Below are 17,084 nucleotides of genomic sequence, written 5' to 3'. Positions count from 1 at the left end.
TGACTTCTATCACAAAACATTATTCAATTCCTTTGCCATTCCCCATTATTATTTACCCATGTTCATTCTCTTTGGCTTTGTTCATCTTTTTCATGCATTTACAGAGGATCTTGCGGTTGCTTTGCAAATTTAACCTCAAAGTATATTTTCTCATTGTTTATAATTTTCTTGTTCATCTTATGTTGATTTTTAAAATAATTTTCTCAGTACTCTAACTTAACACATTGAATATTATTTCTTTCAATTTGTTGTTGTTCTTAATTTGCTTGGTTAACCAACGTTGGCTTACCCCCTTCCTAGAATCCATCTTCCTCACTGAGATATACCTATCTTTCTCACTGAGATATATCTATCTTCCTCACTAAGATATATCTATCTTCCTCAATGAGATATATCTATCTTTCTCACTGACATATATCTATCTTTCTCACAGATATATCTCAGTGAGAAAGATACATATATATCTCAGTGAGAAAGATTGAGATATATCTTTGTTGTGAGTCATGATCTATTTTCTTAAATGTCAGCCATTGTTTATTATACAATGAAAAAATGGCGTATATTTTTTACACAGCAAGATCAATTTGTAAATAAAATTAATAAATAGTTAATGTTTTGGTGGTGTTAAATAGACAAAATAATGTTGACCTGACACCAGAACCAAGAAACCAGAAGAATTCCTTCACATCTTCAAATAGCTCCAGCTAAAATATCAGGACTAGAGCTGTTTAGCATCTCACAAGAATAGCTCCAAATAGCTCCATCATTAATACAGTGTGCCAGCCATACGTCCCTAGGTAGCATCTTGCCTCTGAGTCAAGTTATAAGTTCAACTCTTGCTGCAGAGCTTCAGCACAATTTCTAAGTTAACATTCTAAAGCAAAACAGAGGGAGCGCTATACAGTAATAAATGGTCTCTTTCAGATGAGATATTTAACCAAGGCTCTATCTACCTACTTGGGAGATCCCATAGTATTATTTCAAAGAAAAGCAGAAGGTTATACCCCACGTTCATCATGACTTAGCATCACAAATAAAAACAATTATCACATTGCTGATCGTGAGAGGTTGCTGTGTGCAAATTTCCTGTCCTATTTCCTACATTACAAAATTGACTACATTTCAAAAGTACTTAATTGTCTGTAAAGTGCCTAAGGGGTTCTTGCAATCGTGAAAAGTGCTCCGTGGATGTAAGTCTTTCTTCTTACAGCAGCACTGGAGTGTGTAGTTCATCTCCTACTATTCCTTCAGCAGCACGGAGTTCATAAAAAATCTCGCGAACTGCGTTGAGGTTTGAATCCACAATATCCAAAGGCAGAAGCAGCAGTGCCACCAACTGATTCAAGCTGACAATGCAGCAAGTTAGAGCACAGTCTCACAATTAACAGTGATGCAGAAGTCTGCATGTACAATCTGCCGCAATGCATAGCTTTTGATCTAAATCACATCATACTGCAGTTCTGCGCAGCAACAGGTTGCATTTATACAACAAGTTTAACATAATAAAATGTCCTAAGGTGCCTCAGTCAAAAATAACAACATCCAGGAGGAAATATGAGGATAAGTGACTAAAAGCCTGGTCAGAGAAGGTTCTGGAGAGGAATTTAAAAGGTTTAGGGGAAGATAAATTAGTGCCTGACTGCTGAAGGCATGACCACCAACACTGAGGTATAAAACATGGGAGACCAAGAGGAACTTAGAGCTCTGAGGAAGTTACAGGCATTGGTGTTGAAATCCAAGAGAAGATTTGAACATGATGATGAAATTCTTTAAAACTGAAGCTGCTGAATATAGGTCAGCGGATGCAAGAGCAAATAGCAGCATGAGGCACACCTGAAGACAAGATGTCAACCTGGCGAAGACACCAAACAGCATATGCTAAGCGATTCTGCAACCAACAGATCAAATCTAAACTCGGCAGTCCTGCCACATCCAGTCATGAATGGTGGTGGACAATTAAACAACTCACTGGAGGAGGAGAGTCCACAAACATCCCCATCCTCAATGACGGAAGAGCCCAGGACATCAGTGCAAAAGATAAAGCTGAAGCTTTTGCAGCAATCTTCAGCCAGAAGTGTTGAGTGGATGATCCACCTCAGCCTCCTCCAGTGGTCCACAGCATCACAGATACCAGTCTTCAGCCAATTCAATTCACTCCATGTGATATCAACAAACTGTAGGAGACACTGGATACTGCAAAGGCTATGGGCCCTGATAACATTCCAGCAATAGTACTGAAGACTTGTGCTCCAGAACTTGCCACTCCCCTAGACAAGCTGTTCCAGTATAGTTACAACACTGCGATCTACCAGACAATGTGGAAAATTGCCCAAGTATGTCCCGTACACAAAAAGCAGGACAAATCCAATCCCGGCCAATTACCGCCCCATCAGTCTCTTCTCGACCATCAGTAAAATGATGGAAGGTGTCAGTAACAGAGCTATCAAGCAGCACCTGCTCAGCAATAACCTGCTTAGTGATGCCCAGTTTGGGTTTCATCAGAGCCACTCAGCTCCTGACCTCATTACAACCTTGGTTCAAACATGGGCAGAAGGGCTGAATTCCAGAGTGAGGTGAGAGAACCAGCCATTAACATCAAGGCTGCATTCGACCAAGTGTGGCATCAAGGAGTCTGAACAAAACTGGAATCAATGGGTATCAAGGGCAAATGCTCCGGTGGTTTGAACCATACATGACTCATAGGAAGATGGTCATGGTTGTTGGAGGTCAGTCATCTCAGCTCCAGGTCAATGTTGCAGGACTTCCTCAGGGTAGCATCCTAGGCCCAACCATTTTTGGCTCTTCATCAATGATCTTCCCTCCATCATAAGGTCAGAAGTGGGAACATTTGCCAATAATTGCACAATGTTCATTCACAACTCCTCAGATACCAAAGCAGTCTATGTTCAAACGCAACAAGATCCGGACAATATGCAGGCTTGGGCTGACAAGTGGCAAGTGACATTTGTGCCACACAAATGTCAGGCTATGACATCACCAATAAAAGACAATCTAACCACCACTCCTTGATATTCAATGATGTTACCATCACTGAATCCTGCACAATCAACATCCCGGGGGTTATCACTGATCAGAAACTCAACTGGACTTGCCACATAAACACAGAAGCTACAGCAGGCCAGAAGCTGGGAATACTGTGGTGAGTAACTCTCCTCCTGACTCCTCAAAGCCTGTCCACCATCTACAAGGCACAAGTCAGGAGTGTGATAGAATAATCCCCACTTGCTTGGATGACTGCAGCTCCAACAACAGTCAGGAAGCTTGACACCATCCAGGGTAAAGCAGCTCCCATTTGGTTGGCACCACATCCGCTCCCTCCACCACTGACGCTCAGTAACAGCAGTGTGTACTGTCTACAAAATGCACGGCAGAAAATCACCACAGATCCTCAGACAGCACCTTCCAAACCATGACCACTTCCATCCAGAAGGACAAGACCAAATGATATACAGGAATACTACCCCCTTTGAATTCCCCTCCAAGTCACTTATCATCCTGACTTGGAAATATATTGCTGTTCCTTCACTGTCACTGGGTCAACACACAGCAGGACTGCAGCAGTTCAAGAAGGCAGCTCACACCCACTTTCTCAAGGGCAGCAAAGGATGGGCAATAAATGCTGGCCCAGCCAGCCATGCCTACATCCATAAATGAATAAATTTTTAAAAATCCTTGTAAATCTTTTCTGATCAAATCTACAGGGAGAGGCATGGGAATGTGTTTGGGAAACTATTATAATAGCCATGATTGAATGGCAAAACAGATTTCATGGGCTGAATGGCCTAATTCTGTTCCCACACCTCCTTTTTTTATGGCAAGTGATTTGAGGAAATAGCCACTTCAGAAACTTCTCTGAGCATTTTTGACAATACAACCTGAAGAAAATATGCATATCTGCCAAAATTTCGGTATTTGCTCCATTGTCACCCCCGGAGGAAAACAGCGCAATATGAAGAGCTCAAACCCTGTCATCACCAGCTGTTACCTACATCAATTGAGTATAAAAGTAGGGAGATGTTGCTAGAACTACACCAGGCACTAGTCAGACCACAGGTGGAATACTGTGAACAGTTTTGGACCCTCATGTAAGGAAAGATACTCTGGTATTGGAGACAGCTCAGACAAGGTACACTACGATGATGTTGAGTATGGAGCGACTGTTTTAAGGGGAGATTCTGAGTAGATTCGGCCTGCACTAGTTTGAATATAGAAGAATAAGAAGCGATCATATTGAAACATACAAGATGCTTAGGGGACTTTACAGAATAGATGCGGATAGGTTGTTTTTCCACTGTGAGAGGAATAGAGGTCATAATGTCAGAATAAGGGGTCACACATTTAAAAAAGACATGAGGAGAAATTTCTTGTCTCTGAGGGTAGTAATTTTACCACAGAGGGCTGTGGAGTTTGGGTCATTAAGTATATTCAAGGCTGAGATTGAGACTTTTCACCAGTAAGGGAATCAAGGGTTTGACTGACTGATTTATTGTCGTATGTACTGAAATACAGTGAAAAGCTTTGTTTACGAGCAGCTTAGGCAGATCATTGTACCAAAGGACGTACAGATCAAAAAGGCTTAGACAGAGGCACACAGGTTATATTGCTCAGTGCATGCGCTAGGCAAGATCAATGTTGGCAACGTCAGTGTTATTTGAGGCTACAGAGTCCTTTCATAAGTCTGATAACAGCCGGGATGAAGCTGTTCCTGAACCTGCTGGTACATGTGTTCAGGCTTCTGTGCCTTTTGCCTGACAGAAGAGGTTGTAGGAGATCATTACCGGGGTGCGACGGATCTTTGATGATGTTGGCTGCCTTTCCGCAGCAGCGAGCTGTGTAAATGGAGTCCATGGATGGACATTTGGCTTCCATGATGGCTTGGGCTGTGCACACCACCTTCTGTAGTTTCTTACAGTCCTGGGCAGAGCAGTTGCCATGCCAGGCCATTATGCACATGGATAGTATGCTTTCAATGGTGCATCTGTAAAAGTTGGTGAGGGACCTTATGGACGTGCCAAATTTCCTGAGCCACCTGAGGAAGAAGAGGCTTCGTTGTTCCTTCCTGTCTGTTGCATCAACATGGGAAGTCCTAGACAGGTTGTCGGTGATCATCACTCCAAGGAACTTGGTGCTCTCCACCCTCTCAACCTCAGTTCCAGTGCTGTAGATGGGGGCATGTTCTCCTCCTTTCTTTCTGAAGTCAACAGGAAAAGACAGGAAAGTGGAGTTGAGGATTATCAGGTCAGCCATGATATCGCTGAATGGCAAAGCAGTGGGCTGAAGGGCCTAGTTCTGGCCCATGTCTTATGGTCTTTTGGGTTGGGTCATGCAGTTCAGTTTAAGCAAATGGAAAATTTAAGAAAGAGAGGACTCACTCTTCTGAAGTGGACAGATGTATTGCCTTATAACTAACCCCAGTACCTTCATACCTCAGAGGGTGCCGTGTGTAGTGACTCTATACACTTTTCTCTGTACCTCTGTAGCTCTGTGCTTGAGACAATGTAACAATAAATGAAACTCAAAGAGTTATACTAACCAGTATTCACCTCCAATGGATGGGATCAGAAATCAGTGTGCTGGACCTGCTCGGCAACAAGACTGTCATGAGTCCCTGTGAACACAGAGACTGACGTACAGAATGTCTGAAGATGTGAACATGACCACAACATGTAGTCATCGGGCATAAGTGGAGAAAATTTGTGTAAGGTCTACCTAATTCTAAAGACTGGTATTGAAGTGATTGTAATGAAGTCAGCCAGCTGAACCTCATAGAAGAAGAGTTCCCTGATTGGGGCTATTTACACAGACAAATCGGGATCCTGAGCTGACAGATGGAAAGGGAACTGCCTGCTTTTTTACAGGAGTTGGCTGCTGGTCATAAACCAGCTGGTGGCCTCCATGTTGTGGAACTGGCTGGATCCTTTCGTGTCTCCTCCTGGTTTTATTGCTGGAATCCAGAGAACATTGGTTCACTTTTTCTGGGATAAAAAGATGCAGTGGGTCACGGCACAGGTTCTGAATCTCCCTATTGAGGAGGGTTGTCAGTTGTTGGTGTGTGTCTGCACCCAGATGATGACTTTCTGACTTCAGACCTTGCAGTGATATCTTTATGTCGAGCTTCCTCCTCAGTGGTGCACCCTGGCAATGTGTTTATTCCACCTGGTACATGACCTCAGTTATGACACGCAGCTCCAGTCCATTGACCATGAAGGTTTGCAGGACGCTGCCTATCTTTTACCATGACCTGATCAATGCCTGAAACATGGTCGATACACTCAGGCCTATCCAGTGTCAGAAGTAGCAACTGGCTTTGGAAAGCCATTGCTCAGAAATCCAGACCTCCACTGTCAAAGGTTTGAGTGGCCGGTAGAAGGGAGGGTCATGGCAGCAGGGGTGATCAGAGTCAGGGACATGCTGGGCTGGATGCTGCTGCAGGAATTGGCACATAGGGCCACAGTACACGTCCAGCTCACTGCCACCCGATGCCTAAAAACAGTGATGCTCAGATGTGATGTTGTGCACCAGCGGAGCATGTCTACATGTACACCTACCCAGACAGAATTTCACATTGGCCCCAGGATCCTGTACCTCCCTCGGGTGCCTGTGCCCCATAACCTGAGTCGCCTCTGGAATATGTGTTGTATGTCATATAGTCATAGATTAAACAGACCTTTTGGCCCAAACTGCTCCATGCTGACCATGGTGCCTACTCAGCTAGTTCCAATTGCCTGTCCATATCCGTCTAAACCCTTCCCATCCATATCTATCCAAATGTTTTTTAAATGTTGCTATTGTACCTGCCTCAACCACTTTCTCTGGCAGCACACTCCATTTAGTCACTGCTCTCTATGTGAAGAAGTTGCCCCTCAGGTCTTTCCTAAATCTTTCCCCTCTCACCTTAAACCTATGTCCTCTAGTTTCCAATTCCCCATTCCTGGGAAAAAGACTACTTGCACTCATCCTATCATTGCATCTTATTATTTTGTACACTTCAATAAGGTCACCTTTTATTCTCCTACATTCCAAGGAATAAAGTCCTATCCTGGCCAACTTCTCCCTATGACTCAGGCTTACTAGACATGGCAACATCCTTGTAAATCTTCTTTCCACACTTTCCACTTTAACAATGTCTTTACCATAACAGGGTGACTAAAACTGTACACAATATTCCAAATGCAGCCTCACCAATGACTTAAATGACTGTAACATAACGTCTTGGTTCCTCTACACAGTGCCTCAACCAATGAAGGCCAGCATGCTAAATGCCTTCTTCACCACCCTGCCTACCTGTGACATCACTTTCAACAGACTGTGTACTTGTACTCCTTGGTCCCTTTGTTCCATAACACTCCTCACAACCTTACCGTTTACCATCTAAGTCCTACCCTTGGTTTGACTTTCCAAGGAGCAACACCTCACACATGTCTGTATTGAATTGCAATATATTTCTTTGGAAGCAGCAGAATGGTGGGCCATGTATAGACCGTTGCTGCACACTAAACACTCCCCAGACACGCATTGGCTTGTCTTCATACCACCAGGTACTGGGGATCCCCAGTGGAGAGCTCTCTATGTGGGAGTCCTCTCTCTTTCCCTTGGGAATCTGGGTTGGAGGGTGTTGCATGCAGTGGTCCCATATACCTGCTGATTGTGGTGGTTCACAGATACCCAGCCCAACTGCTTGTTTTGCGGCACTGTGGAGTCTGTGGACAATGTATATATGTTGTGAGCATTTGCACCCCCTTTTAGTTATTTAAAAAACCTTCTATTATGTTTTCGGTTCCACTTCATCCCATGCTCCTGATCTTTGGGCATGCGGTGCAAACAGGTGTGGGTAGATCAGAGGATCTCCTCATGGGTCTGCTCCTGGGTCTGGCCTGGCCTGGCTATAAACAGGTCCAGGCAGCGGGCTGTGGAGGGGGTCACTTTAGCTAAATGCCTCCCCCTCTTCCACAGTTATATTCAAGCTTAGGTATCCTTGGACAGGAAGCATGCAGTATTCACTAATGCTCTCGATGCCGTTAGGGAGAAGTGGGCACCACAGGGGATGGTGTGCTTTATTTCCCCCTCCAAATCTATTTTGACATAGTCCTTACCCTTCCCCAAAACTTTGTTTTCCTCACATAGGCATTGCCCTTACCAGGTTTTGCTTGTTAATAGTTCATTGGCCACACAGGTATTTTTCCTGATGGTCAAAATATACTATAAAGTTTTGTCTCAATGGTGTCTTTTTTATTGAGTTATATTCAAGGCTGCATTCAACTGAGTGTGGCACGAAGGAGGCTGAACAAAACTGGAATCAATGGGTATCGGGGGCAAAGGTTCTGGTGGTTGGAGTCATATTTGAGACACAGGAAGATGGTTGTGGTTGTGGGAGGTCAATCATCTCAGCTCCAGGACATTGCTGCAGGAGTTCCTCAGGCTAGTGTCCGAGGCCCAACCATCTTCAGCTGCTTCATCAATGACCTTCCCTCCATCATAAGGTCAGAAATGGGGATGTTCGCTGATGATTGTAAAATGTTCAGCACCATTCGTGACTCCTCAGACACTGAAGCAGTCCATGTTCAAATGCAACAAGATCTGGACAATATCCAGGCTTGGGCTGACAAGTAGCAAGTGATATTCATGCCACATTAATGCCAGGCTATGACCACCACAAATAGGTGACAATCTAACCACTGCCCCTTGACATTCAATGGTGTTACCACCACTGAATCCTCCACTATCAACATCCTGGGTATTACCATTGACCAGAAACTCAACTGGACTCACCACATTAACACAGTGTCTACAAGAGCAGGCCAGAAGCTGGGAATACTGCTGTGAGTAACTCACCTCCTGACTCCTCAAAGCCTGTCCACCATCTACAAGGCACAAGTCAGGAGTGTGATAGAATGCTCTCCACTTGCCTGGATGAGTGTAGCCCCAACAACACTCAAGAAGCTTGACACCATCCAGGACAAAGCAGCCCTCGCTGGACTGGCACCACATCCACAAGGATTCACTCCCTCCACCAGCGACACTCAGTAGCAGCAGTGTGTACTATCCACAACATACACTGCAGATATTCACCAAAGATCCTCAGTCAGCACCTTCCAGACACAGGACTACTTCCATCTAGAAGGACAAGGGCAGCAGATATAATGGGAACACCACCACCTCCAAATTTCCCTCCAAGTGAATCACCAACCTGACGTGGAAGAGTATCGCCGTTCCTTCACTGCTGCTGGGTCAAAATCTTGGAATTCCCTCCCTAATAGCATTGTGAGTCAACCCATAGCAGGAAGAATGCAGTGGTTCAAGAAAGCAGCTCACCACCACCTTCCCAAGGGCAACTAAGGATGGACAAAAAATGCCGGCCAGCCAGTGACGCCCACATTTCACAATATGATAAAAAAAAGTAGGTGATGTGGGGGATATAAAAGCACTGCTGCTAAAAAAAACAGAAAATTCAGAGTCTGTTCAGTCTAGGGATTGGCAGAAAAAAAGGGAGAGTCAGACATGCTGACACTTTGACAGCTAACTCTGAAGACACAGCACTAAAGTCAAGGACCATTTGTATGTAAATAAAGGATGAATTTGTGATGGGATACCAGCCTCTCTGGAGTTATTTCAGATATGGCTTGAAACACAGGATAACAGAAATACAGGTGAAAGTCTTGTAGTTTATTATGCCTCTGTCAGCTCTTTGAAATAGTTTTTCAACTAATCCCACTCCCTTACTCTTTGCACATGTACTACAATTATTCCTCATTCAAGTATTTGTCCAGTTCCATTTTGAAAATTCATATTGAATCTGCTTCCATCATCATTTCAAGCTGCGAGTTCCAACTTACAACAGCTTGCTGTGCAGAAAAGGTTTATTCTATCAGCAATTCTTTTGTCAATTATATTAACCCACAGTCCTCAAATTACCAACACTTCCACCTCCATCTGTTCATTCCTCAGATGCTGGTTGACTGCTACAATTCTCGTCAGTTGTGCAGTACATCTACCAGTAGCTTGTCACTTCCAAGATGTCAGAGTCATAGAGCAGTGGTCCAACTTGTCCATGCCAACCAGATATCCTAAATTAATCTAATCTAATCAGCATTTGGCCCTTGTCCCTCTAAACCCTTCCTATTCACATGCATATCCAGATGCCTTTTAAATGTTGTAATTGTACCAGCCTCCACCATTTCTTCTGGCATTCCATATACGCACCACACTTTGTGTGAAAAAATTGCCCCTTAGGTCCCTTTTAAACCTTTCCTGTCTCACCTTAAACCTATGCTGTCCAGTTTTGAACTCCCCTACTCTAGGGAAAAGACCTCGTTTATTCACCCTATTCATGCCCCTCATGATTTTATAAACATCTATAAGGTCAGCCCTCGGCCTCTGACACTCCAGGGAAAATAGCCCCAGCCTATTCAGCCTCTCCCTATAATTCAAACCCTTTAACCTGGCAACATTTTCATAAATCTTTTCTGAGCCCTTTCAAGTCTCACAATAACTTCTCTATAGCAGAGAGACCAGAATTAAACATGATATTCCAAAAGTCACCCAACTGATGTCCTGCACAGCCACAACAAGATCTTCCAACTCCTAAATTCAATGCACTGACTATTAAAGGCAAGCATACCAAATGCCTTTTTCACTATCCTGCCTAACTGTGACTCCATGTTCAAGGAACCATGAAACTGCACTCCAAGGTCTCTTTGTCCAGCATCACTCCCGAGGACCTTACCACTAAGTGTACACGTCCTGTCCTGATTTGCCTTTCTAAAATGTAGCACCTCACACTGAGCTAAATTAAGCTCCATCTGCCCATCTGATCAAGATCCCTTTGTAGCCTGTTTGGGTGATATTGTCTAATTGTTGTACTGTCCAGAGGAGTCTCAACTTCCTTGCCTCCTTCTCCGTATCTGCTCTATCTGTTTCTGGCTCAGCGACCAATGGTTCACACTCACTCATGAACCAGAGTGTCTGATCTAAGTAAATATTCAGCAGTACTATGCAGCCTGGTCATGGCAGGAATGATTTACTTAAATATCTGAGAGATACTGAGGTCCAGGAGAGGTAATATGTTAGGCTGGGTGACACAGGAGCTGTAACTTACTGATGTCTTCCTCGGTTGGCTGACAATGACAACATTGAACTGGAAAAGAAAAAGAAAAGAGTTGGAGCGAGTAGTATTTGCAGGTTGAACACTCCCTCCCTCAGACAGTGCCCATTGCCCCTGTCCTGTGCCACCAGCTCTGTCCTGGTCAATACTTCCGATCAATGCCCAATGTCACTGGTCATTGGACCCCATTAACAACCAATGCCCCTAATCAGTGCCAATGCCCCTCGTTGGTGCCTCCCGTTGCTACCCCAATCCATACAATACCCACAGTCAGTGTGCTTGGTCAGTGCCCAATACCCCCGGTCAGTGCCCAAAGTCCCTGGTCAGTATCAAATGCTCTCAGTCAGTGTTCAGTGCCCCCGTTCAGTGCTCAATGCTCCCGGTCAGTGATCAATGCTCCCGGTCAGTACCCAAGGCCCCCCTGGTCATTATCCAATGCTCCCAGTCAGTGCCCAATGTCCACAGTCAGTACCCAAGGCCCTGGTCAGTGCTCAATGCCCCCAGTCAGTGCCCAATGCCCCCCCCCCACATCAGTATCCAATGCTCCCGGTCAGTGCCCAATGCCCCGAGTCAGTAACTAGGGTCCTGGTCAGTGCTCAATGACCCCGGTCAGTATCCAATGCTCCCAGTCAGTGTCCAATGCCACTGCTCAGTGCCCAATGCCCCCGGTCAGTGCTTCATGCCCCCGGTCAGGGCTCAAAATCCCCACCCAGTGCCCAAAGACCCCAGTCAGTGCCCAAGCCCCCGGTCAAGGCTCAATGGCCCAGTCAGTACTCAATGCCCCCAGTCAGTATCCAATGCTCCTGGTAAATGCTCAATGCCCCTGGTCAGTGATCAATGGCCCCAGTCAGTGCCCAAGGCCCTGGGCAGTGCTCAATGCCTGTGGTCGGTGCCTAATGCCCCAGTCAGTGCCCATTGCCCCCTAAACGGTGCCCAAAGCCCCCGGTCAGTTTCCAATGCCCCCGGTCAATGCTCAATTCCACTGCTCATTGCCCAATGCCCCGGTCAGTGCCCAGTGCACCTGGTCAGTATCCAATGCCCCCTGTCAGTGCCCAATGCCCCCGGTCAGTGCCCAATGGCCCCGCTCACTGCCCAATGCCCCCAGTCAGTGCCCAATGCCCCCGGTCAGTGCCCAGTGCACCCAGTCAGTGCTCCATGCCCCCGGTCTGTGCCCAATGCCCCCGGTCAGTGCCCAATGACCCTGGTCAGTGCTCAATTCCCCCACTCATTGCCCAATGCCCCAGTCAGTGCCCAGTGCACCCAGTCAGTGCTCAATGCCCCCTGGTCAGTACCCAATGCCACTGGTCAGTATCCAATGCTGCCGATCAGTGCCCGATGTCCACAGTCAGTACGTAAGGCCCTGGTCAGTGCTCAATGCCCCAGTCAGTAACTAAGGTCCTGGTCAGTGCTCAATGCCCCTAGTCAGTATCCAATGCTCCCAGTCAGTGCCCAATGCCCCTGCTCAGGGCCCAATGCCCCCGGTCAGGGCTCAAAAGCCCCGCCCAGTACTCAAAGACTCCAGTCAGTGCCAAATGCTCCTGGTCAGTACCCAATGTCCCCGGTCAGTACCCAATGCTCCTGGTAAATGCTCAATTCCCCTGGTCAGTGATCAATGGCCCCAGTCAGTGCCCAAGGCCCTGATCAGCGTTCAATGCCTGTGGTCGGTGCCCAATGCCCCCTGAACAGTGCCCAAAGCCCCCGGTCAGAGCTCAATGTCCCAATCAGTACCCAATGCCACTGGTCAGTATCCAATGCTCCTGGTCAGCGCCCAATGCCACTGGTCAGTGATCAATGCCCCCAGTTAGTGCGCATTGCTCCCGGTCAGTACCCAAGGCCCCTGGTCAGTGCTCAATGCCACCCGTCAGTATCCAATGCCCCAGATCGCTGCTCAATGCCCACCCGGTCAGTATCCAAAGCTCCTGGTCAGTGCCCAATGTCCCAGGTCAGTACCTAAGGCCCAGGTCAGTGCTCAATGCCCCCGGTCAGTGCTCAATTCCACTGCTCATTGCCCAATGCCCCGGTCAGTGCCCAGTGCACCCGGTCAGTATCCAATGCCCCCCGTCAGTGCCCAATGCCCCCGGTCAGTGCCCAATGGCCCCGGTCAGTGCCCAGTGTACCCAGTCAGTGCTCCATGCCCCCGATCTGTGCCCAATGCTCCCGGTCAGTGCTCAATATCCCTGCACATTGCCCAATGCCCCTGGTCAGTGCCCAGTGCACGCGGTCGGTGCTCCATGCCCCCGGTCTGTGCCCAATGCCCCGGGTCAGTGCCCAATGACTCTGGTCAGTGCTCAATTCCCCCGCTCATTGTCAAATGCCCCAGTCAGTGCCCAGTGCACCCGGTCAGTATCCAATGCCCCCCATCAGTGCCCAATGCCCCTGGTCAGTGGCCAATGCCACTGGTCAGTATCCAATGCTGCCGATCAGTGCCCGATGTCCACAGTCAGTACGTAAGGCCCTGGTCAGTGCTCAATGCCCCAGTCAGTAACTAAGGTCCTGGTCAGTGCTCAATGCCCCCTGGTCAGTACCCAATGCCACTGGTCAGTATCCAATGCTGCCGATCAGTGCCCGATGTCCACAGTCAGTACGTAAGGCCCTGGTCAGTGCTCAATGCCCCAGTCAGTAACTAAGGTCCAGATCACTGCTCAATGCCCACCCGGTCAGTATCCAAAGCTCCTGGTCAGTGCCCAATGTCCCAGGTCAGTACCTAAGGCCCTGGTCAGTGCTCAATGCCCCCGGTCAGTGCTCAATTCCACTGCTCATTGCCCAATGCCCCGGTCAGTGCCCAGTGCACCCGGTCAGTATCCAATGCCCCCCGTCAGTGCCCAATGGCCCCGGTCAGTGCCCAGTGTACCCAGTCAGTGCTCCATGCCCCCGATCTGTGCCCAATGCTCCCGGTCAGTGCTCAATATCCCTGCACATTGCCCAATGCCCCTGGTCAGTGCCCAGTGCACGCGGTCGGTGCTCCATGCCCCCGGTCTGTGCCCAATGCCCCCGGTCAGTGCCCAATAACCCTGGTCAGTGCTCAATTCCCCCGCTCATTGCCCAATGCCCCAGTCAGTGCCCAGTGCACCCGGTCAGTATCCAATGCCCCCCATCAGTGCCCAATGCCCCTGGTCAGTGGCCAATGCCCCTGGTCAGTGCTCAATTCCCCGCTCATTGCCCAATGCCCCGGTCAGTGCTCAGTGCACCCGGTCAGTACTCAATGCCCCCGGTCAGTACCCAATGCCACCGGTCAGTATCCAATGCTCCTGGTCAGTGCTGAATGCCCCCGGTCACTTCTCAATGGCCCCGGTCAGTACCCAAGGCCCCTGGTCAGTGCGCAATGCTCCTGATCAGTGATCAATGCACCCGTCAGTACCTAAAGCTCCCAGTCAGTGCCTAAGGCCCTGGTCAGTGCTCAATGTCCCCGGTCAGTGCTCAGTGCTCCTGGTCAGTGCCCAATATCCCCAGTCAGTGCCCAATGCCTCAGTTCAGTGCTCAATGCCCCCGGTCAGTGCTCAATGCCCCCCAGTCAGTATCCAATGCTCCCAGTCAGTGCCCAATGCCCCCGGTCAGTACTCAATGCTCCCAGTCAGATTCCAATGCCCCCAGTCAGTGCCCAATGCCCCCGGTCAGTGCTCAAAGCGCCCGGTGAGATCCCAATGCCCCCAGTCAGTGCCCAATGCCCCCAGTCAGTGCTCAATGCTCCCGGTCAGATCCCAATGCCTCCAGTCAGTATCCAATGCTCCCAGTCAGTGTACAATGTCCACAGTCAGTACGTAAGGCCCTGGTCAGTGCTCAATGCCCTCGGTCAATATCCAAAGCTCCCGGTCAGTGCCCAATGCCCCTGCTCCATGCTCAAGGTCCCCGGTCAGTGCTCAATGCCCCCGGTCAGTGCCAAATGGCCCTGGTCAGTATCCAATGCCCCTGGTCAGTGCTCAATACCCCCGGTCAGTACCCAAGGCCCTGGTCAGTGCTCAGTGCCCCCGGTCAGTGCTCAACGTCCCCGGTCAGTGCTCAATGCACCTAGTCAGTGCCCAATGCCCCCGGTCAGTGCCCAATGCTCCCAGTCAGTGCTCAATGGCCCTGGTCAATGTCCAATGCTCCCAGTCAGCGCCCCAGTGCCCCCGGTCAGTGCTCAGTGCCCCCGGTCAGTGCCCAATGCCTCCGATCAGTATCCAATGTCCCCGGTCAGTGCTCAATGCCCCCGGCCAGTGCTCAATGCCCCCGGTCAGTGCCAAATGCCCCTGGTCAGTATCCAATGCCCCTGGTCAGTGCTCAATACCCCAGTCAGTACCCAAGGCCCTGGTCAGTGCTCAATGCCCCCAGTCAGTGCCCAATGCCCCCGGTCAGTGCTCAATGCCCCCGGTCAGTACCCAAGGCCCTGGTCAGTGCCCAATGCCCCCGGTCAGTATCCAATGTCCCCGGTCAGTACCCAAGGCCCCCGGTCAGTGCTCAATGCCCCCGGTCAGTGCCCAATGCTCCCGGTCAGTGCCCAATGCCCCCGGTCAGTGCCCAAGGCCCCCGGTCAGTGCTCACTGCCCCCGGTCAGTGCCCAATGCCCCCGGTCAGTGCTCAATGCCCCCGGTCAGTGCCCAAGGCCCCTGGTCAGTGCCCAATGCCCCCGGTCAGTGCTCACTGCCCCCGGTCAGTGCCCAATGCCCCTGGTCAGTGCCCAATGCCCTTGTCCTCACCTGCGCAGCGGCTGATCCCCGGGGCCCGTGCCACCTTGAGCCGCTGTTTGATGTCCCCGGACACCAGGCGGGACTCGAGCGGCGGCTGCAGGGACAGGGAGCTCCAGAAAACTTTAGCGTAGGCCACGTCCTCAGCCGAGGATCCGGTGAACACCGTGTAACTGGAGCGGTCATCAGCTTCGGGGCCCGGCTCCAGCTCAACGCCAGCTTCAGGCTCCTCCGCCATGGTCAGGCCTGGGGAACCTCCCCATGGCAACGGCCTGGCGTCCGGAGCGTCCCCTTGGCAACAGCCAGGCGTCCGGAGCGTCCCCATGGCAACGGCCTGGCGTCCGGAGCGTCCCCATGGCAACAGCCAGGCGTCCGGAGCGTCCCCATGGCAACAGCCAGGCGTCCGGAGCGTCCCCATGGCAACAGCCAGGCGTCCGGAGCGTCTCCATGGCAACGGCCAGGTCCGGAGCGTCTCCATCGCAATAAACCTCATTCTCTTGGAGTGTAACTTTAATTAAACAGTAAATCCCATTGAGTTTAAAAGCAGTGAATCCCTGGTGTTACTGAGGGGATGGTCCCCGCGGATACCAAGGGGCGAGCTATGGATGCACATGAATTACTGAATTAAAAATAATTTATCTTCCATTTACTTCTCGTCGTACCCAGTTCTGATAAAGAGTCACCGGGATCGATATATTAATTCTGTGCCTCTCTCCAAGATGCTGCCAGACCTGCTGAGCTTCTCCAGCAATTTCAGTTCTTATTTCAGAATTCCGGAATCCCGTAGCCCCTTGTTTTATATTATCGTCATATTGGGGTACTCTGCAGTAAAATATTGCCAAACTTTTCCTCTTTCAAAACAGATTGAAGGTCGTAGATTTCTTGTTTTCTCAGTCCCTGCCTGGACTAGTTCCCAACAACAATTTAGGAAGCTTCAGCCTAAAAGGGCACAACTGAGAAAAGACTCACGTTGGAACAGTTTCCGAGATGGAGAGAAAAACAGAGAATTGTAGGTAGTGAGCAGGACGCTAGAGTTCATTATAAACAATTTTATCACAGAGTGTTTAGAAAACCACGCCAGAATCAGACAGGATCCGCACGGATTTACAAAAGGGAAATGGTGCTTGACAAATCTGTAGTTTAATGCTAAGGATTGAGATGAGAAGAAATTTGTTCAGTACCTGAGCCTGTGGAATTCGCTACTACAGGAAATGGTTGCGGCCTCTAGCACCTCACACCTACTGGCCCCAAACCGCCCCCAAACTGGACCATTAACGCTGTCCCATTCACGCTTCAGCTTC

General features: G+C 49.0%; 1 protein-coding gene across 4 annotated transcripts in view; it reads right to left on the bottom strand.

The window, feature by feature from the left end:
• The window catches only part of hoatz (HOATZ cilia and flagella associated protein), a 75,253-nt gene extending 59,211 nt beyond the window's left edge, over positions 1-16,042 (bottom strand). For all 4 annotated transcript variants that reach the window (XM_048562448.2, XM_048562449.2, XM_048562451.2 and 1 more), the window contains exons 1-2: positions 15,796-16,042; positions 11,117-11,155 (exon numbers count right to left, since the gene is read on the bottom strand). In XM_048562448.2, coding sequence (XP_048418405.1) covers positions 11,117-11,155; positions 15,796-16,021 — 265 coding nt within the window. In that variant the 5' untranslated portion in view covers positions 16,022-16,042. The remainder of the gene's footprint in view (positions 1-11,116; positions 11,156-15,795) is intronic.
• Positions 16,043-17,084: the final 1,042 nt, after the last annotated feature.

Source organism: Stegostoma tigrinum, chromosome 32, assembly GCF_030684315.1.
Source record: "Stegostoma tigrinum isolate sSteTig4 chromosome 32, sSteTig4.hap1, whole genome shotgun sequence".
NCBI lineage: Eukaryota > Metazoa > Chordata > Chondrichthyes > Orectolobiformes > Stegostomatidae > Stegostoma > Stegostoma tigrinum.
This window is presented reverse-complemented; position numbering and strand designations above follow the sequence as displayed.